Genomic DNA, 22,501 nt, shown 5'->3' on the forward strand with positions numbered 1-22,501 from the left:
CAAATGTAAAGCAACGATTTTCGTGTTATCAAACAGAAAAAAGGGTCCAAGTGTTTATTTATTAGAACATTTATTTTAACACAGCTGAAAACGCTTCTTACATGCTTTTCTGTGTCTCTTTGCACACCCAGCGCTGCAGTGATGTCACCCTAAAAGCTACCTCGTAATTCCTTAACCCTTGTGCTATCTTAGATGACCCCACCCTTACATTGACGTGTTCTCCCTACCATGACAAAGGTGGATAAAGGTGAAAAGATTTCATGTAATCCATGGACACCAGTGAAGATCACAAATCATTGAAGAAAAAAGGTTCAGAGCACTGTCTAGTGGGTCTAGATGACCCAACTCCCAATGTTAAAGTGCCTAGGATAGCACAAGGGTTGAAGCACACACGGCACGTCTCTTTGACAGTTACTGCCTTGCAGCAGGCCTCCACCGTACCAAAGTAACAAATAAAATGTGTTGATCCTGATGTTCAAAACTGATAATCGACATATAAAGTTTCAGTAAGTTAACTGTCCTGATAAGGACAAGAGTCTGTCGTGGTCCTTTTTAGACCTGCGCTCGTGGTTCCTGACCAATGACTGACGAGATCTTTAGTCAGGTGATTTTGTTTACAAGCTTTGATCGGTAGCAGAACGCTCCGCTTGATCCCAGCCTGAATACAGACCAAACGCAACAATCGGGACTCGATCTGGAAACAAAGGATTTTGCCAGTGTGAATACACCCTAAGAGAAAAAAGAGAGACATGGATCCCGTTTGACCCTGTGTCAGACTGACACAGGGTCAAACTGACACAGGGTCAAACAACTCTTTTTAGGTGGGGGGGTGTTAATTTAGCAATAAATAATGGAACAAAATTGTGCACAGACTTACTAATAAGCTTCCCAAATGGGTTTATTCTTTTTACCTATTGTAAAAGGATCTCCATTGGGTGTTTAATTATGATGCCATTTTTAGCCAAAGTAAAAAATCTGTAGTTTTTAATCTAGGACATAGTTTCTGCAGAGCAGCACTAGTTCATTAGAAATACCCCCTGAGCTGTGTGAAGCACCTCTTTCCCTCCCTGCTGCTGAGAGCTCAGAGCTGGGAGCTTGTGGCCCGCTCAGCGTGTTTTCTAAATCACAAAAAAAAAAATCACTTAAAATACATTTTAGTTTTCTCCTGAATTATAACTTGAAATACTCAGAAATGCAATTTTGAGCTTAATTTTTTCTAAATATGTCCTCCATCACCAGAACGACAGCCATGTAAAAAAACAAAAAAAGTAGGTCTTAAAATTAGTTTATAATTTGGAGAAAAAAAAAATCATGTTAAGATTATAGTGAAGATTTGTGCATAATTATAAAATTAAATAACCATTAGGATAGTAGAGTATGCACTTCAACACACAAAAACATCTGTTTTCTAATTCCCTGCTCAGTTAAATTAAGAAAACATGACAAAACAGCTTGTAAATTAGACTCTTTGATTTATTTGATACTCCAGAGTTTGATTTATTATATCTTTACATAAGAATCATCAATGGATGGCAATAAACACAGCACTCATCTACATGAAAAACACTGTAGAAGAAGTCACAGATGGATTCAACAACCTTTGACCTGACGTGTTTTAAAGGCAGCGAGCGTGTGAAACGAACAAGTTACATTCAAGTGCTTTACCGTCACCACGGTGACGTCAGTGCAGCTCTGCTTCACCTCAGAGGCCAAAGGATGACGGCTGCACAGGCGCCGGGCGGGCTCAGTGTGGAAGCATCTCATCCGTTCATTCATTCACACATCTGGATCAAGTAAAGGCCACGTTTCTGTCGTCACCGAACCAACCTGTGAACCGGACTCACAGACGAGCTTGTTTGGTCCACAATGCTGAGCTTCAAACTCCATGTGAGCGGCTGCATGTGAAATGGAAATACTTCAGTCAGTTTGACAGTGTTTTAGTAAATGCTAGAGCAGCCTGGCAGATGGAGGCAGCATCAGTTTTAGTTTAGGTTACAAGCGCGTCTTTGCGGCCAGTCTGTCGGGACGTTGACTGTTGGACTTTGGTAGAAAGCAGCTGGGAGTTTGGCGAGACTGACAGGACTTTACAGATGTGCTAAATGGCACGTGTTCCAGCACATCTGTTGATCAAATTTCTAGAGGTATGAGTTGTGCTCCAACAGCTGCTCCAAATGAACGGTCACCAGCTTTGTGAATTACAGACAGCCCTGATTATTAGGCGTGAGCGGCAGAAAAACAAATGTGGAGGCCTCCTTCCCTTTAGCTTCACGCTCTTCTCCCCTTTCTGCCAACTCCTCTAAACCAAATGGACTCTACTCCAGGGATTTGGCGAACTCGGCATAATCGATGTACCCGTCGTTGTTTTTGTCGTCATCTTTTAAAACGTCGTCGATCAGAGCAATGAGATCCTCCTCCTTCATGGGTTGACTGTGCTCTCCCTTTTCCTGAAACAAAAGAGCGTTTTATTTTGCCGTCTCCGTTCGTGTGGGACAGACGCAGCTCCTACCTCTTTGTGGACATGCGTGATCGCCGTGGCCAGCTCCAGACCGTCCAGCAGGTTGTTTCCATCATAATCGTGCATTTTGAAGTAATGCAGCTGCAGCTCCTGCGGCGTCATCTCTTTCTCTGGTTTGTCTATGACTCCTTCCAAATGCTCCATGATGTGGCTAACAAACAGACGAAGGCGGAGGTTAGAACAAACCCAGACTGGGGTCACATGGAGCAGGCAGAGAGGACGCTCACTCCTGATCCTGGACCATGTTCCTGTCCAGACGCGTGTGCTGGCTGGGTATGTGGGCTGCACTGCCCACAATCGGTGGCGGCTGCTGCTCGTAAGGCGGGACCTGAGAAAGGACGTGTAACGGGGAGAGGAGGAGGAGGAGGAGCGCACCTCCCATCTGCAGGGCACACCTGTTGCTTCTCATTCTGATGGAAAATGAGAAATGTGTGAAAAAACCTTAACATGAATTTTTAAAAATGTTATTATTTTACAAATTCTGTAACTGAATTATCCCTCAAACTTTTCACTCATCAGTATAATCTTCCAACACAATAAACTGAATGAAAGATACAAATACTTTGCTTTAGATCTGTATTTTTTTGCAGGAGCTAAACAGAATGATGCAAACTAACAATGCAATAATCCATTCTTCACCATATGTTCAAAAGTATGTAACCATTTTTACAAAACCACTAACACCTAATCAGCTTTGTGAACACAACTCGAAACTAACATTAACAGTTGGTAAGAATGTATTTTAATACCAAAACATGAACGCTAGCTAAAAACATGGTAACTTTTTAACGCTAATTTTATTGCCACGTCGACGTTTACGTGCCACTTTAAATGTTTAAACGAAAATAAGATATGGTGTGACATGTTTATCAAATACGGGGGGGTCAATACCTACTTTTTAAATGTCTTTTCCGAGAACCGCCGTGTTTTTGCCTCTGTAGATGACTGTTAGCAGTCATGGGTTTTTTTGAGCTAACTGGCTTCCCGTAGTTTCTTTTGGACACGACAGCTCATTTGTGATTGGTTAGTTCAATCCAAGATGAAACAATTGAAACAAGATAACTCTCCCAACCAGTGTGGACATGTTGGTGAACGTGCTTCAATGACAAAAAAAAGAAAAAAGTATATATACTTTGTCATTTATATTTAAGAGTAAAACTTGGTTTGTATAGATGAGGTTTAGTAAAACTACATAATATTAAACACATTTGAACCTTACATTTACAGACCATTCGATATTCTGACAACCGGAAATGCCGTTGGGGTCGAGAATTCTCTTGAGAAAGTTTGAAATCACTTGTGAGCAAAAAAAATTTCTCCTCGTAGTTTACGACATAATGTGTGTGTTTTTATTTGTTTAAAAATATCGTGATTGTTATATCACATATTTGTATATTTAAATACACCTTTGAAAGTAATTGAAGGGAACACCGTTGTTGCGTCAGCAGGGGGCGTGTCTCCGCTGCTCAGCTGTTGAATCCTGAGCGTTTTCTGAGAAGGACACGCGTGTGTTCATGTTCAGCAAATGTCAACTTTCCAGAAAGAAAACGATTCCGCCAAATCTCTTTTCAGGAGGCTGGAGGTTTCTTTCAGTGTTTTAGAATAGCAGATTTAGACTCTCAGTAGTAAATAACAGCAGCTTTCTCCTCGTGTTATCCCCTTATAGTGATTTAAAATCGAATATTCATCCAAATGTTGGCGGATTAGAGTGAGATTCCCTCCTTTCTTGTGATTGATTGCAGTTTTGATCCCACCCTTGTTATTTATTCTGAAAAGAATTGTCTTGTGCTGCATAAACTGTATTTTTACACGTGAGAGACTCTTGTGATTTACAGATGTATCATTCTGTAGCCAAGCCAAAAACCGGGGGGTTATTCAGCATCAACCTGTCAATTTTCCTGAACAAATCAAGCCAAGAAATTGCAAATAGAGGTTTTTACCCCTTCAGTGAACCCATTTAGAAAATTGGGCATTAAAAAGATAAATAAACAGAAGCAAGGAGGGATTATGAAGGTCCTTTCTGAAATCTAACCTGATTCAGCTGAGCTGCAGAGGCTTTGTCTGCATCGCTGTTTGTTTCTTAAGCCTTGCTGTACCTGATCCAGTTAGTGATAACGAGGAAAAGATTAGGGACAGGCCTAAGAGCAGTCTGCTTAGAAGCTCTCCAAACACCAAACACACCGATTCAGGAACAGAGGTCATCTGCATAATAATAATAATAATAATAATAATAATAATAATAATAATAATAATAATGATGGTTTGATGCGCTTCTCTGTCTGCACACCGTGATGACCCCCACCCCCACCCCTATCTTTACGCGCGTGTTTCTCCCGGTAGTCGGCAGTCACTCCCATCGTGTCTGGGGAGTACAGTCACAGGGACCGAGCTGCGATGGCATCCCGGGTCTCCTTCACCCCGGTGCGCCTGGAGCCGGAGCTGGAGCGCTACAGGGCTGAATGCCAGTGGGGCAAACTGCTGTCGATGGTGGAGCAGATGCACGGGGCTCGGATCCACGAGGACGGTGAGTGATGATGGTGGAGTGGAGAACAACCTTCAATGTGTCCACAGTTTTAATGTTTCCAACTGTCAAGTCTACTCTTGTTATATTCAGATGAGTCATTAAAAACTTTCCAGGATTAAGCTGGAGCTTTTTTTAAAAAAACATTTAGTTATACTGAAACTTTCAGGAAGTTGTTTCCACAGACAGAAAAGTTTTGTTTGGACGCGTAAAGTGGACTGATAGCCGCGGATAGGTTCCGGAATCAGACCAAAATCATAGAAAGTTAACTTTTTAAACGGTGTTCGACAAGTTGAAACCCTGATAAGAAGTTGAATAAAGTCAGAAGTGTTCTTCAGAGCAGCAGAGGTCAAAGTTAACAGCGTTCCGGCTGGACTTTGGACCCCTGCAGCAGGAGCAGTAGTCAGATCTCTTATGAACAGATGCGTTTATAAAAATATAAAAATAAAAACACCAGGGAAGTGGAGGAAAGTTCTGCCAGTGGATCAGAGACCGCCAGCCCCCCCCCCCCCCCCCCCCCCCACACACACACACACATAGTAAAGGGCCCCTCCCTCTAGGTTTACAATAGACACAAGGAAAGTGTCTGCGCATAATCCAAAGGTGACACGCGTCCTCCTGAGATCTTTCCAAACACACAAACACACATGTCACTCCTCCTGCCTCCTGAAGCTTTCCGTAGCTGAGTCAGTAACTCACCTGCCCCCCCCCCCCCAACACCTGTATGAAGCAGCAGCCTGTTCAGGGGCGCTACAGCTGAGCAGCTGTTCCTTTGTTTGCAAATGCGTCCCGGTGGAATAACTGATGATTTTACAGCGAACATGATGCATCACACATGAAGGTCTTATAGGGACAGAAGAATGTGATGCTGCAAAAGCAAGAAGATTCAAACAGACTCCCCTTTAAAACAAACAACTGTTTCTGTCTCCAACATTAAAGTAGAGTCCCCTTTTCACCTTTTTTTTACGGACATAAGGGATTTCTGACTGAAAATCTTTGCAAAAATAATCATCTTTCCTCAAAGGTCAATTGAAATGAAATTGGTGTGCCCCAAGGTTTAGATTTGGATCCCCAACCTTTCCCTTCATAACAATATTTCTTGGTGAAGTCATCCAGGAACAAGTCGTGCACAGTCCTTAGTACTCAGAACAAGCCAATGTGTTTTTAAAGGTATTTAATAACCTAAGAAAAAACTCCAATTTCATTGTAGACATTAGTCCTGCTGCTAAAAATATACACCCAAGAACAAACGGCAAAACTGGGCGTTGAACGCTCGCACTCAGGTCAGAAATCTTTGAAATGGTTTTTGATTTAGAGCTCAACCTTCAACACAAATGTCACTGCAGCTGGATCAAACTACAGCTGCATAACTTTGAACCAAACATTTGAGTTGAATTGAACTTTCTGTATCTCACAGGAAGAAATTCACTCAAAGAAAAAACAGATGATAGTACAATTACAGCTCACCAAATATCAGATCAAACAAACAAAATATATAATAGTTAGATAAATATTGTGCACATCTTTTTGATGATGTGGTCATACCGAGGAGTCGTGCCGTCTGATGGCGGTGGGAATGAATGACCTGCTGCAACATTTGCAAGAAGCGTGGATTTCAGAGTCTCTGCTGAGTCCTCCAGTTCTTTTGTGTGATTCTTTTAATGGTTTTCTGGCGTTTTTATTTTCGCTAGTGCTGTTTTTTTTAGTTGTTCCCACAACTAAAATCTCCATTGAGAAGTAGGAAGAGGAGGAGGGTCGACTGCTTCTGTACAGGTTTCTCTATACATACATTGCATTCCTTCCAATAACTAGATGTATATATTTTTACATTTTTACTTTTGAAGAACACAAAACAGAAACTTTAAGAATAAATCAAGGTAAATTAACATCTCAAATTTGTATCTAATTTATGTCAATGCTGATTGCAGTCCTGGTTCTCCCAAAATGTTAAAAAAAAATTGTACTGCAGACTAAAAAAAAAAGATGTGAACTCAAATGAAAAGGATCTGTGTGTAACTCAGGTGACTTCCTAAAACAAAGGTTTGGTTAAAAAACCGTTTTAACAGCCTAACTTACGGTCAATAGAGCAGTGTTCTTATGACTGCAGTTTATAAAACCAGCTAAAGTTTTTTTTTTATCTCTCAGAAAGTCACAGTTCTTTGAGTGCACGACACCGAGCGTTTCCTGTGTTCGGCCTCGGAGGCCTTCAAACGGATTCTGTGATTGGGGACGGTTTTCCTCCCTGCTGTGATAGGCTTGGCCTCGGCCGTGCAGAGAAAATGAAGGAGAAGCTGTGTCGGTGCATTAAACACAGCTCCAAAAGTTGGCATGAGAACACACGAACAGAGAAAATCAAGCTAAACAGGAAGCATTTCATGGAGAGGGTGGATTCGTGTAGAAGCAATCTGAAGATCCTGACAGAACAGAGCCACTTTTACATTCATGTAACGTATCTCTGAAGGACGGGAGGAAGCTCAAAAGCTCTTTGAGACAAGTTTAAAGCTTGACAACCTGACTTCTCCTGCAAGTTCATTTGATTTGAAGGTTTTGAAATGTCTCCTCAGATGATTATGGGACGCTGTTGATGGCTGAAGCCCTGCTGGAGGAGTGCTTGCTGGAAAACATGGATCTCTTAAGAAAGTCCACGCCTTTGATGGAGAACACTCAACCCCGACTGTCCAAAGCGAAAGGCTATCTAAACGCCGTCCTGAGCCGGGGTCGTCTCACTGTCAGTCCAGTTTTTAGGACTCATCTCACTGTAAAGCTGTTTCATGTCACTTTACTGAGCTGTCTGTTGTTTTTCGGCTGTTGCTTTGCAGCCCAGATATTTGAATGAGGCGCTGCTGCTGATGGCAAAGGTGCACTACGCGCAGGGTCGCTATCGGGACGCTCAGGGCATGTGCGCCCGGGTGGGCCTCGAAGAGCTGACACAGGACGATCAGCCCACTTACCACCTCCGCCTGCTGGCAGAGGCGTTCGTCATCAAAGGTACGCACGTCTCAACGTATTAGCCTCCTCTAAAGTCAGAGAGGCCCGAGTCGCCTACTCCAGCTGTTGTACTCACTACTGAACCTCTGCACCACAAGAACTGAATCTGAAGCAAAAAGATTTTCTATTTTGCATGAAAAATACTCTTATCAACAAGGTTCTTCAATAGCAAAATAATTGGAGTTTGAGGGGCTTGTTTTTGCAGTGTAGAGAACCTGCGATCATTTGATCAGTGGTGGAGAGAGCAGGAATGACCGGAAGACAAGCAGGACAGTAGATCTCACGAGTTGGATCAGATTTAGAGAAATTAAGAGGAGATAAATCATAAATAGTTTATTTTGAATATATCTCCTTTATGCTGTTTGTCAATGGTGAAGCCTCTTTTAAAACGCAAAGGGTGAATTAGAAACATGATGTCAAAGTTCATGGAGACACCTGGAATTTTCATAAAGTCCATTTGAAGCTGGTCTGGGACTGAAAATGAGGAAAAAAGCAGATCTGGAAAAGCAGTTTGACGGCTGCTTTACTATGGCTGTTAAAGTATCACTGTTTCGCTATCTTAGGTGACCCCACCCTTACATTGACGTGTTCTCCCTACCATGACAAAGGTGGATAAAGGTGGAAAGATTTCATGTAATCCATGGACACCAGTGAAGATCACAAATCATTGAAGAAAAAAGGTTCAGCGCACTGTCTAGTGGGTCTAGATGACCCAACTCCCAATGTTAAAGTGCCTGGGATAGCACAAGGGTTAATGTGGTTCATTTATAACAGGCCATGGTTAATTTTATTTGCACAAAAAATGTGTTGCATGACAGCACCATGCTTCACATCTGAGGGGGACTTCTGTCTGAAATAATTCAGTGCAACAGTTTTAGGAACAGAAGTCACTTTGTCGTTTGTTTACCAAGTGTGTGGTCATGTAACAGCAGCTGAGGGGAACCACATTTTTTCATTTAGAACAAAAACAATCAAAGATTTTTCACATTAATGTTTGTATCAAAGCAAATCCTTCTCTGTGCTTCAGCTGTTGTTTTTGGAACAATTTAAATTAACACACTTTTAGAATTTTGCTACGCTTTTCCTAGAGTCATAGCTTTAAATACCGATGATTTTCCAGCTTTTCAAACCATGAAATGGAAGTCTAATCAGATTTAGAGTGAACCCAAAACCGTCATGTTTTTATTGTTAGCCAGTTATCTTTTGAGATTGAGGTCATTCACAAATGGTGGAACAGTTTGATTGAGCTTAGAATTCAAGATTTAATCACTCAGTTTATGGAGGTCCTGAGAAAGCAAATCTGCCACAAACATCCCAACCACCGTCATGTTTGACTCTGTTTCTGTTAGTTCTCTCTGTACGGCGTGTAGAGGGGCAGATCCGGTAGCGGGCAGGGACAACCTAAAAACACGACAGCAAGTCGTTCCCCCTGATGGGTCCTGGTTGGTTAGGTGTTAAACTGGGAAGCTCTGTGGCTCTATGGGAAGACACTTAAGTGCTTCTCGTGCATCAAATACTCTCAAATGGGATGAATTTTGTGGATGTTGATCAAACTCTTGTTTCAGAGAGCTAATTGGCTTCCCGGGGGGTGACCCCCCACCCCCCGGGGTGCTGGGCAGCACTGGGGCCCGTCACCCCACTGGAGATCTCCTATTTTACCTGCAGCACACACACTACACACCCACACCACAATACAAAGGTGGGATCCTGATCTTTGGGCTGCTTGGGTCGGGCGCCGGGGGCTGGCCAGCGGTGACGAGGCTCCGGCTGGATGGTGTGCTGCTCCTGGGCCCTCTGGGTTCTGGCTCCATCCTTGGCCAGCGTTTCGGTGCCCAGTGCCCAGTGGCCCCAATGGCTGCCAACCCGGAGCGGGCCTGTCCTGTGGTTTTGGGGCCCTGACGACGGGGTCGCCAATGCTCCCCGGTGGGGGTCCGGGGGTCTCCTGCCCCCTCTCTCCTGGTCTGGCTGGGAAGGATCTGATTCCCCAAATAATCAGATGGTTCACTTCGGCAGCGTGCATGCATCTCCACCCTCACGTGCACACTGTCACACTGCTCCCTGTCTGCTTTTTCCCTCCTCCTAACCCACAGTGTTGATGGACAGATATGTTCTGCTCACCTTAGTGTCAGAATTTCACTCTTGGATGTAATACTTGTCTGTCCAGCAGATCTACCATACCCCCTCCCCTCCCCCTCTTTCTCACTTTTCTCCTCTCTGAGAGAGAGAAAATGTATTTAAAATGTAAAAAATAGATAAAGAATAATAAAAGGGCAGAAAACAAAACCAAAAGGGGTTTATCCAAATATACACCCTGGCTATCCGAACATACACAACTAGGGTTGGGCGATGTCCCTTAAATTAGCCGTTGACGATGTTTGCTGTCAACCATCGGGATGGACGATGACATCGTCGGGGGGGAGGGGGGGGGGGTATTTTTACATTTTTCGTTCTTATATAACTGCTATTCGTTTTTTTGCTTTTTTCATTTTATTTCCCAACTAATGACTAATCCACGATGACCCAGTATAAACTGAGGGAAGTGACTTTAACAAAAAAAGTAAAAGTGGACCGGCGGAGCGCGGACTAACAGCTTTGTGTTTGAGGGGAAGGGGGGGGGGGTGCTTTGCTACATGAGCGGTATGTGGGAGATTTGAAGACTGCGATCCGTCCCGCAGCTCTAGGGGTACAAACAACCGAACTCAGAACCGGGTCTAAAAGTGTGTGTCTGAGCACAGCTCGGATCATCAGCACACAGTCGCTCAGTCCTTAGAAAACCTTCAAACAATCACGCGGATTTGTGTTTCCAGTCGTGTCCCGACTAAATAAAGGCTGATGTTATTCTTACATGTTTACGTGCAGCCAACAAGCAGCACCACCCAAAGCTAATGTTGTTAGCCCGTGTTAGCATACTGCTAATCCTGGCTTTGTTCAGAAAAAGCACTGACCACACGGATTAAAATTCAAATGATGAGCGAACAGGTGTTTCATAATAACCGTAACATTATTAAAGGCACGTTTAGAAGATCGTCTCGTATTTTACCGAGCTGACATGTCAATGTATATAGCCGCTCGGCGCTGTTTATACATTGCTTTGTATTGAATTGTTACATTCAATAAAGTTTGGGGAAAAAAAGCCGCTCGGCTTATCCTTCCGGTTTTCAAACCCTACTGCGCATGTGCGGATGATTTATTCCGACGGAAAGTGTGACTTTAGTGAACGTTTTTATATTCTGAAAACATTTTTCTGGGCCCATGTACACGGTTGGATTCTAATCCGACCATTGATCCCATCAAGATATTTTGTACATGTAACCGCGGCTTATGGTGTCGACGCGCAACGTGGCGGGGGCGTGGCATCACGATGGTGGTCTCTCCATCGGGATGTCAGTCACCCATCACGATGGACGATGATATCGTCCATCGGCACAACCCTATACACAACCCCTTATTGTAATAGTAAAACCTGTCCAACACAAAAGGTCTTCAGCCCTCATCTGTTTGCTCAGTTGTTGGACAGAACAAGTTAAGAAAACAAACAAAACAGAAACCGTTCTACAGTCCGCTCCCCGAAATGAAAAATCCCTGTCAAATAGAACAGAAAACAATGTTTCCTTTCTCCTTCGTAGAGCGATTATGCTGCTTTTTTTTCACACAATGCACTCTGTTCTGTGTCCTGATTGGATGGAGACCTTGTCAATCAATCTCTGTGTCTCCTGTACAGAAACCCACTGCTCTTCAGATCTACAGAATTCTTTGATCGCGATCAGAACGTTGTTTTCAATCTAAAATTTCTATGAAAATTTGAATTTTGAGAATTCAAACAAGAGGGAAAAGCCTGAAAATGTCTGATTGAGAAAAGTGTAGAAAGTGTGAAGTGAGGAGATGCTTCTGCAATAAAACATCTGTCTCAGTGGAGTTCATTGATCCCGGGTTACTTTTAAAAAACCCTGCAATAAACGAGGGAACACTGCACTAGTTTTTTATTTAATAAATTGTTTTGTTTATTTTATTAAAAGGATCATGAGTGAATGAATAAATGAATGAATGAGTGAATGAATGAATGAATGAATGAATCAATGAATCAATGAATCAATGAATGAATGAATGAACTCTTTCAAGGGTACCAAAGTGCTTCACAATAAAAGAAAGACTAAAGATGTTTAAAATCAGTTACACCAGAGAAGAAAAAAGTTATGTGGCCCTCAAACAAAAAGTTTGGGGCCCCCTGCTTTAGCATCCATGTGGTGTTGGAAGATTAGCTGTTTTTCATTCTTCCTATCATACAAACACCACATGAACGCAGCATTTCTCCAAGTTTTTGTTTTATATGAAACCATGGGTGCAATTGACTCTCTAAAATAAATTATAATTTTCTATCAAAATGTTTTCATCCAGATTCCATGTCATTCAAAACACTCCAGGCATCTGCTCCCGGTTCGGCCCTTCTATTAAATTTTAGAACCCTTTGTGGCCCACAAGTCGATAAGATTGCCCGCCTCTGGTCTAGGTTCCATCCAATCGAGTGTCTATGCCTCTCATCTGTTTGGTGCTTGGATGTTATGGTTCTGTTTGACCAGGATTGTGCAGTCTTGGCCCATTTCTCACTGAGTAGAAGTCAGAAGGAGCAGCAAAGCCAAGAAAATACAACACTGCTCTGCATGAATGTTAGTGTTTAGTCAACAGATTGGGCTGCGCATGGTGACTCATTTTTAAGAAATCATGTGTGCCTTCGTCTAAAGTAAAACAGAAAAATGAATGAAAAAAAGCTATTTACTCTTTATATTTCAATGCTGTATTTATAAAGGAATTATAGTTTCTCTAAATAAATCATAACAGACGACTTTGACGTATTAAGAGTCAGATGAGAGCAATAGAGGTGGACATCAGTTAAATGAGGAGGTGCATTCAGTGCATGTATGTTGACTGTGGACCTCTCCATTGTGTTTTACGAAACAGTCGTAAACACAATGCTGTTGTTTCACTTGTTTTCCTGTCAGAATCATGGCGGCGCTGTGAGACGACTTTGAGCTTCAGCTTTCTCTGGTTACGCCTTAAAAGGACTCATCAGATCTGAATCTTATCTTTGTTTAGAGCCGTTTGCAGCTGTGCTATTCTGAACTCCCAGCATGAACCCACAGTAGGGCTGAAGCGAAGGCTGCGTTCAAAGACCGCAGAACAAACGGAACTCCTCATCCTTTTGCCGGGAACGATCGCTGAAATCAGAATGACCTTTTATGGGGATGAGCTGGGAAATCCAGTCTGTGGAAGCAAATGGAGAGAAGCTGGAAAACATCAGTTTGATTGGAAAGCTGACCTCTCCGAGCTGTTATTAGTTTTTCACGTCAGTTCTGAAAGAGGAAAATGTCCAAATGCGGCTCCTCTGTGTCTCTGTCTCCGCGGATCTACGTGTGAAATACATGAAGGTTTAAACTTGCAAGAAAAAGAAAAAAAGAGAAAAACCAACAGTGACTGCATGTAAAAAAAAAGAATAAACAACATAAATCCCAGTTATGAAAAATCAGAAGCATTTTAAAGGGCAAAAATCCCAATCACAGAAAACGATGCCTCTCATAATCTGGTTTCCCTCATCATCATTATACCATTAACTCCCCACTTCCTGATAAAAGGATATGACCTCATTCTTCTGCAGCAGGATATCGTTTTCTTGCAATAACTGTCAGATGTAGATTTCCTTTGTTTGTTTTTAATTCTCTCCCATTGAAAATCAAGGAGGACAGAGTGGGGCACTGAGGGTTCTCCTCTTTCAGTGGGACTCCTGTGCTGTGGGAAGAAAGTCCCATGTGAATGTTTGCTCCATGATGCCTAGAGAATTGACAGCTGTCTGTTTATTTGATTTGGCCCGGCGTCTGGCATGTGGCGGCGTTGCCCCTCTCCAGGTCTCTTTCCGTCTCAGAAAGTTCACGATCCCTCTGGCGATGATTCAAACCAGAAAGTCCATCTACAGGCATGAGCGTCTGGTTTTCCACAAACGCAAATGGGATTTTTCTTGTACTGCTGGACATAATTAACTCATTTATTCATAGAAAATATTCTATGAAAGCATTCATTTTGAGAGTTCTATTTCACACCATGGAACAGAAAACTGAATTCTGGATTGTATTTGGTTCATTGCATACAATGAAAAAATACAAAAGAAGGCAAAAAAAGGAAATATTCAGTACGTAAAAGTTTGGACACACCTTCTCATTCAAAGAGTTTTCTTTATTTTCATGACATATATGACATGACAGATTCACACTGAAGGCATCAAATCTGTGAATTAACACATGTGGAAAAATATACATAACAAAAAAGTGTGAAACAACTGAAAACATGTCATATTCTAGGTTCTTCAAAGTAGCCATCTTTGATTTGATTACTGCTTTGCACACTCTTGGCATTCTCTTGATGAGCTTGTAGAGGTCGTCACCTGAAATGGTCTCCAACAGTCCTGAAGGAGTTCCCAGAGATGCTTAGCACTTGTTGGCCCTTTTGCCTTTACTCTGCGTTCCAGCTCATCCCAAACCATCTCCATTGGGTTCAGGTCTGATGACTGTGGAGGCCAGGTCATCTGGCGCAGCACCCCATCACTCTCCTTCTTGGTCAAATAGCCCTTCCACAGCCTGGAGGTGTGTTTGGGGTCATTGTCCTGTTGAAAAATAAATGATGGTCCAACTAAACGCAAACCGGATGGAATAGCATGCCGCTGCAAGATGCTGTTATGTATGCCTGTTCAGTATGCCTTCAATTTGGAATAAATCCCCAACAGTGTCACCAACAAAGCACCCCCACACCATCACACCTCCTCCTCCATGCTTCACAGTGGGAACCAGGCATGTAGAGTCCATCCGTTCACCTTTTCTGCGTCGCACAAAGACACAGTGGTTGGAACCAAACATCTCCAATTTGGACTCATCAGACCAAAGCCCAGATTTCCACTGGTCTAATGTCCATTCCTTGTGTTCTTTAGCCCAAACAAGTCTCTTCTGCTTGTTGCCTTTCTTTAGCAGTGGTTTCCTAGCAGATATTCTACCATGAAGGCCTGATTCACACAGTCTCCTTTTGACAGTTGTTGTAGAGATGTGTCTGCTGCTAGAACTCTGTGTGCCACTGACCTGTTCTCCAATCTGAGCTGCTGTTAACCTGCAATTTCTGAGGCTGCTGACTCGGATGAACTTATCCTCCACAGCAGAGATGACTCTTGGTCTTCCTTTCCTTGGGCGGTCCGCATGTGAGCCAGTTTATTTGTAGCGCTTGATGGTTTTTGTGACTGATGGTCCCAACCCCATTTATAAGGCAAGAATTCACACTTATTATGTCTGACAAGGGCACACCTGTGAAGTGAAAAACATTTCAGGTGACTACCTCTTAAAGCTCATCAAGAGAATGCCAAGAGTGTACAAAGCATTAATCAAATCAAAGATGGCTACTTTGAAGAACCTAGAATATGACATATTTTCAGTTGTTTCACACTTTTTTGTTATGTATATAATTCCACAAATGTGTTCATTCATAGTTTTGATGCCTTCAGTGTGAATCTACAATTTTCATAGTCATGAAAATAAAGAAAACTCTTTGAATAAGAAGGTGTGTCCAAACTTTTGGTCTGTTCTGTGTACCAATATGAAGATGTATAATATTTGCTTGAAAAGTAGTAGGAGGAAGGAAATGTATATAATATTTTCTTTACATAGTTATCGTATTCTGTTTCATAACCTCTAATTAAAGTTATTTATCCTTTATCGGTCAAAGTGCAGATCATTTAACAAAACCATGTTAATAAAAGTTCTTGTTAACGTAGAAGGATTGCAGGAGTCACAGTAGAAGGAAATGTGTTTTTCTGCTGATGTTTCAGGCCTGTCTCTGGACCATCAGACGCTGTCTTCTGTGTCTCGTGTCCGTCTTTCAGAGAGAGAAGAGGAGAGTCTGTCCTGTTTCCTGCGGGCCGCTGATGCAGCTCTGTCATACCTGCAGGAGCTGGATAAGGTGAGTTTCAGCCATGAGGCATTTCGTTGGTTCTCAGCTGCTGTCAGCACCAGAATTCTTCTCATGTTCTTATGTTTATTATTGAGTTTTTTTTTCCTATTTTTACTTGATATGTATGTCTTTAAAGTCTCTCTCCAATCATCTTTTGCTCTATTGTAAAGCGTTCCTAGTAATTATGATTATGTAGTTTTTAGTTTTCTAGGACATAATTTCTGCAGAGGAACAGTACATCCCAAATTTACCTCTGAGTTGTGTGTTGAACTGTTGGCATTGAGTACAGTACAGTTTGGAGCCAGACACCAGCTCAGACGTTTGATCCAATGTGGTGGAATGTGCCAGGGGTTCACATACTTGTGTTTTGCTAATTTTGGCAATCAAATAATCTCTTATTTGACTTGTTTCTGAGTCAAGAAGGATTTGAAATGATCTGTGTCTGATTTCAAAGACTAAATATGTGTGTGTGTGTGTGTGTGTGTGTGTGTGTGTGTGTGGGGGGGGGGTTATGTTCAGAACTGCACAAACGTAAAGCTATTTAAAGCATTTGGAGAAGGTCTAAAAGATCTCTTCCCACTGCTTTCCTCTTTTTTAGGCCGGTGGTTGCGGTTCGGTGTGCTTCAAACTTAACTTTTGCTCAGAAATCCCTCTTTTTAGAAGCCTAATCTTTCACATATCTCCAAGCTTTTGATAATTGTTTTGCCATAGAGACAGGGAACACAAGGAATTTGAGAAATGTTGTTTTTGGCCGTTTTATTGTTTGCTTTAATGTGAGTTCAGTTTCATTTTCCCTTTTTATCCTAACAGTAGTGATTACGGCTGTTGGATCAACATTTCTAAAACATTTAATACTAAGAACCATAACAGTTACTTTTAGAAATCTGCTTTTTTTGTTTTTTTACTATTCTTTTTACTGATTTACCAAGGAAAGAACGAAATGTCAGTTTCTCTTGTATTTCTTTGTGGCTGCTCCTCCAGACAGTAACAACGCCTCACTCCAAGACAATCAAAGGCATTCTGCATCCTTTACATGTTGACTTCGACCTCGGCTACTTCTTGCAGGCAGCTCTGCAGAGTGCCTACCTTTGTCTGCTGCAAAGGGGGTGAGTGGCTGCCTTTCTATGGAAAATATATTTTTTCAGATGAGTTTTGCAGCTCTGAGTTACTCTGCTGGACTGCTCCCTTTACCAAATCCACTCTTGATGCAATTATAGTTGTAACCAGCAGGTGTCAGTGTTGCACTTGTTCAAACTTTTCTGATTTGTATTTCCTAAATTCAAGGCTCTTAATTATTTGCTTCTATTGTTGGGACATTGAATATAAATATTATTTACTCAGGTTTGATGCCTTGTATAAGTTAAATACTCTTTGTCTTTTTTATTCTCTTCTCTTTAATTTTTTTTATCCCACATCAACAAGTTTTATCTTTTCTATTAAAATTGACCTCTGTCATTTTTAAATTCTGAATATTTGAAAAAACAGTTTGATCTGGTTTTCCAAAAGCACAACACAAAAGCTTAACTGTTTTCACAACTTGGTGAATCAAAACTCTGTTCATATTTTACCAAAATGTCTATTGCTTTAGAGGAAAGATTTCACTTCCTTTTTACAACTACAAGTCTGCAGGGATTGCAGTTTTCATTGTGTCACAAGCTGCAAACAACCCTGTTAAACATCAATGATAAAGCCTCTGACACAGAATAAAGATCTAGTCTGCCTCTTGAGAACTGGACTGAGTGACTGGATACCCATCACATTCCAAACAGGAAGAACTCGTTGGTTCCAAGAAGCCAAAACGCCACAAACTATGTTGAGAAAAAAAAGGCTGTTACTTAATATTTGTCAGGATAAGCATCATCGCCCGGGTTCCTTTTTTTTAAACAGTCTAGCTAATCATTATCTTTTAGGATATTTTTTCTTTATTGCAAGAAATTCAAGTTATAAACTGACCAGTCAGATTTTTCAATGAAAGTATGAGGTCTCACATCATATGTTCAAACCGTTTGACTGACAGATTTCGTGTAGCAGGCTTTCAGTATTAGGGGGTTGGCCTTCCAGAAAGCTTGCTCCTGATTGGCAGGAGTGGTTGCCCTAGAAACATGGCCATATCCAAATTCTTCCCCTACCCCTTTGGTTTCTCCCTACCCCTACATTGAGCCCTCTAAATGGAGAGATATGGGAAACTTAAGTTGTCGCTCATTGTAAAAGAAGAGTTGCTTTTTTCTCCCCCCACATGTATGATGCAGATCACTCTACTGGTGGGGGGATAGCTAGTCCCTACCACTCCTCCATAAAAAAAGCACTTCAGACACCACTACAGCTTCAAATGCCCCTACAATTGGAAGGGTAGGGAAAGAATTTGGATTTGGCCAACGAATCAGACTGACTTTGACCAATCACCAAACATGGTGGTATGGTGAAAAAATAGCAGCTGAATTGACTTCATTTGGTTGGAACCGGAAGAGGTGACATCACCCATTTATAGACAACTGGGGTCCAACACTCTGCCTCAGTGTCCAGAGGCAGTTAGTGAAAAACGTCTATGTTACATTTAAAGACTAAAATAGACATTTACAAAAGTGCATTCAAATAATTGCTAATGTGATTAACACAATAATGTTCCCAACCCCAATACGCATTTATACTGTAAACAGATTCTGCACTTTATGATCTAGTATAAACCCTATGGGCTGTATGTATTTCTTAATGAGATCGTAAACAGGCAATATCTTTAATGAAGAGTTCTTACTGTGTGTGTTTCAGTCATCTGGCGCAGGGTGTCCATCAGCTGCGGAGGGTGCTGAGGGTGGTGGAGTCACGAGGGTCCCAGAGCTTCAGGAAGGTGATCCACCTGTCAAAGCTCTTACCTACAGCAGAGTCTGGCCCTCACGTTTCCTCCGCTCATAAAATTCCAGCCAGACTCTGCTCATTTGACACTGACTGTATGTTAATTATTCATTCACTTTCCCGTTCTCGTGTGATGTATGTGTGAAAAATTGATCACTCCACTTATCATGTTTCTGTCTTTATTTTTAGACTTTTTAGACTTCAATTATTTGTGCCGCAAATTTGGCATTTGGAAAAAATCGGGGGATGTATGAACTTTCTGTGTTGCAGTCTGCAGCTAAGAAGCTAGCTGAAGTGTTGCTGAGCTCTGTGGGGGAAGACAGCTACTGGCCCCCTCTGGGCCCGCCACCCCCAGTCTGGCTTCAGAGGGAGGGCGCAGCCGCGTCTAAGGATGCCATCTACCCCACCGTCAAACCGCCCCAGCGTTACAGCACCGACAGGTTGGTGTCATGCATTTCACCATCTCTGTGCTCGCAGACAGTTTGTGTTTCAGCCCACCTTCATCCGGTGACACCGCTCGTCTGGTCTGATGGGCCTGAAGAGCACTAAATGGAATTGGTTTATCAATGCTAATTAACAAGACTCTCACATGTTTTCATTTCAGTTTTAATGACATTATCTCCTAAAAAGGTCATAAAGAAAACAGTTCAGTCTTTCAGATCATTCATTGATTCTGTAACCCAGTAACTAAGTGACATAATTGAATCGGTTAGTTCAAAGGGGCACAAGTCCAAGAGTTTTGTTTTTCCAGGAAATTATTTTAATTGAATAGCTTAAAGGGAAGCTGCACCAAATGATTAATACTTTACCCAGATTTAGCACCAGTTCATAGCTTACAAATGCTATAATATGAAGCACCTCACTTTTATCATTTCAGAGGACTAGCAAACTAAAGTCTCTGGACTTGGGCCCTTCTTGAATTAAACTGGGGCGCTGCAATATTGGATAACTAGTGCTGCCATCTATGGGATAAAGCAAAACCCATGCAAGAGAGACACAAGTCCAGGAAGTTTGCACGTTACCCTTGTGGTATCCTAGGCACTTTAACATTGGGACTTGGGTCATCTAGACCCACTAGACAGTGCGCTGAACCTTTTTTCTTCAATGATTTGTGATCTTCACTGGTGTCCATGGATTACATTAAATCTTTCCACCTTTCTCCACCTTTGTCATGGTAGGGAGAACACGTCAATGTAAGGGTGGGGTCATCTAAGATAGCACAAGGGTTAATGCATTTTAAATGTCAAGCATAGTCAATACATTACAACGGACTTGGGACTTTTTTGCACATAATCAGATAGCTTTTCCCTTAAAGACCATAGAACATATAATATCTTTATTTAAAAAAAAATTGTGGACTTCCATCCATCCATCCATCCATCCATCCATCCATCCATTCATCCATCCATCCATCCATCCATTTATCCATCCATCCATGCATCTATCCATGCATCTATCCATCCATCCATCCATCCATCCATCCATCCGTTTATCCATCCATCCATGCATCTATCCATCCATCCATCCATCCATCCATCCATGCATCTATCCATCCATCCATCCATCCATCCATCCATCCATCCATGCATCTATCCATCCATCCATCCATCCATCCATCCATCCATCCATCCATTCATCCATCCATCCATCCATCCATCCATCCATCCATCCATCCATCCATCCATCCATCCATGCATCTATCCATCCATCCATCCATCCATGCATCTATCCATGCATCTATCCATCCATCCATCCATCCATCCATCCATCCATCCATCCATCCATCCATCCATCCATCCATCCATCCATCTATCCATCCATGCATCTATCCATCCATCCATCCATCCATCCATCCATCCATCCATCCATCCATCCATCCATCCATCCATCCATCCATCCATCTATCCATCCATGCATCTATCCATCCATCCATCCATCCATCCATCCATCCATCCATCCATCCATCCATCCATCCATCCATCCATCTATCCATCCATCCATCCATCCATCCATCCATACATCTATCCATCCATGCATCTGATCCAACCATCTAACCATCCAGTCATCAATCTGTGGTCTAAGGTCCAGGGGAGGAGATGCAAACTTAAAGAACTCTAACATTTAAGCAAAGAGTTTTAATAGACAACTCTAAAAAGTTAGCCACTGTGCAACAAAAGTAAAAAGTAAATTATTATCCTTAAACCATCATGATGTCCTTCTGGTTTTTTTCTTGTGATAAAAAATCATGTTTTCCTTTAAAACAAATCCAATCATGACCTTATCATCAGGGTTCATTGTCAGACATCCTCCATTATTTTCAGACTATTCGATGAAAAGTTTAAGTCTTCCTATTATCACATTTAGAACAGGTTTTCTGATCATTACAATGGGATTCAGTGTTTTGTTGCTTTGGGTTTCCGTCTTTGCAGGGATGCTGCTCTGCCAGGGAGCCATACTTAGTCTCTGCCACATGACTAATCCAGCCCACACTATCGTAAGACAGAAACAGGAGAATTCACCTTGAGGAGGACTCTGCCTCTGTATTGTCACCACTCACTTCTTTTGTTTGGGGCTCTACAGTGTGTTGTGGAAGTGTCCTTTAATGTGACAGAGCTGTGCAGGGAGGAAAAATGGAAACAAATGACTTGAAAAGGCAACAGAGACACACACACACAAGCTGTGTGTGATACTGGAGATAGTGCTGTGTAGTGATACATTCAAGCTTGTGTTACAGCTCCACAGGTGAAACAGAAACCAGACACTCCTGGCAGTCCACATTTGGACCATCTTGTTTACCTTGACAGAGAGTTAAACTTCCTGTTTTGTTCTTTTTTGTGTTTCTTGTGTCCTGGCAGTTGCTTCTGTCCGCAGGACGTGGTGGAAGAGGCTGTGCTGCTGCTGCTAATCACAGAGTCCATGGTGAGACGCTTTTGGCCTTCTGTTTCAGGTTTGACATGGAAGGAACCATTCAGATTTCTCAGACAGTCAGAGCGACCGTCATTTCTCTTCTCTGTCTCTCCAGACCAGTGCAGAAGGCGTGATCAGCCGTCTGCCGGACCAGGCCGAGGCCCGCCAGGCCAGTCTGCAGGATGCCACCTCTGTGTACGACCTGCTCAGCATCGGCATGGCCAGGAGAGGGCAGTATGCCATGCTGTCTGAGGTGCTTTGAACCACACACAAACACCACAAAGGAAGTCTTTTCTCTAGGATGGGGGGGGTTAGTAACTTTTTCAGATGTTTGGACAAAAGATCTGATCACTTTACATGCAGGAATCCCTCCTCTCCTCATCTTCCTCCTCCTCAGCTTCCTTCCTCTGCTCAGAATTCCTCCTCACTTGTTTTTCAAGCTTGGCCACTTCCCCTAATGTGACCTCTAACCAGATGTGGGAAGTTGGAGGGGTTGTCTCAAATTAGGTTTGTACACCTGTCCAACCGACTCTCCGAAGCCATCAGTCATTTGATTATGAACACACGCGGACGCACGCTGAGGCGGCTCCACCAACACGGCTGCTTTGATTTACTGAGGAGGCCGGAGTGCGCCATTTATTTAGAATTAAATGTCAGGCAGTCGGTGCTGTGCATATTTGATGAGAGCAGTTAGACTCTGTGTCTACCCGTGGCTTTAATGAATCTGTGTGAACATCTTCTGA

The 22,501-nt window shown here is 42.3% G+C and overlaps 2 protein-coding genes across 3 annotated transcripts in view; one reads left to right on the forward strand and one right to left on the reverse strand.

Annotated features, from left to right (window-relative positions):
- Positions 1-1,455: 1,455 nt before the first annotated feature.
- Positions 1,456-3,540, reverse strand: mcfd2 (multiple coagulation factor deficiency 2). The gene is made up of 4 exons (XM_004076926.3): positions 3,411-3,540; positions 2,743-2,925; positions 2,507-2,666; positions 1,456-2,444 (listed from the first exon to the last, which is right to left on the reverse strand). The coding sequence occupies exons 2-4, from the start codon at positions 2,922-2,924 to the stop codon at positions 2,313-2,315; spliced, it is 474 nt and encodes a 157-aa protein (XP_004076974.1). The 5' UTR covers position 2,925; positions 3,411-3,540; the 3' UTR covers positions 1,456-2,312.
- Positions 3,541-4,003: 463 nt separating this feature from the next.
- The window catches only part of LOC101155292 (tetratricopeptide repeat protein 7A), a 76,574-nt gene continuing 58,076 nt past the window's right edge, over positions 4,004-22,501 (forward strand). For both annotated transcript variants that reach the window (XM_023963404.1, XM_023963405.1), the window contains exons 1-10: positions 4,004-4,097; positions 4,856-5,039; positions 7,601-7,764; positions 7,856-8,024; positions 15,880-16,010; positions 16,983-17,107; positions 18,768-18,846; positions 19,122-19,291; positions 21,707-21,770; positions 21,874-22,011. In XM_023963404.1, the coding sequence (XP_023819172.1) occupies positions 4,041-4,097; positions 4,856-5,039; positions 7,601-7,764; positions 7,856-8,024; positions 15,880-16,010; positions 16,983-17,107; positions 18,768-18,846; positions 19,122-19,291; positions 21,707-21,770; positions 21,874-22,011 (1,281 nt within the window). In that variant the 5' untranslated portion in view covers positions 4,004-4,040. The remainder of the gene's footprint in view (positions 4,098-4,855; positions 5,040-7,600; positions 7,765-7,855; positions 8,025-15,879; positions 16,011-16,982; positions 17,108-18,767; positions 18,847-19,121; positions 19,292-21,706; positions 21,771-21,873; positions 22,012-22,501) is intronic.

The sequence above is a fragment of the Oryzias latipes genome, chromosome 15, assembly GCF_002234675.1.
Source record: "Oryzias latipes chromosome 15, ASM223467v1".
Lineage (NCBI taxonomy): Eukaryota > Metazoa > Chordata > Actinopteri > Beloniformes > Adrianichthyidae > Oryzias > Oryzias latipes.

Coding starts and splice junctions, on each gene's coding strand:
- mcfd2 (XM_004076926.3), bottom strand. CDS start 2,924: ATGAGAAGCAACAGGTGTGCCCTGCAGATGGGAGGTGCGCTCCTCCTC. Junction 2,667..2,742: donor AACATGGTCCAGGATCAGGA/GTGAGCGTCCTC, acceptor TCTGTTTGTTAG/CCACATCATGGAGCATTTGG. Junction 2,445..2,506: donor TCACGCATGTCCACAAAGAG/GTAGGAGCTGCG, acceptor CTTTTGTTTCAG/GAAAAGGGAGAGCACAGTCA.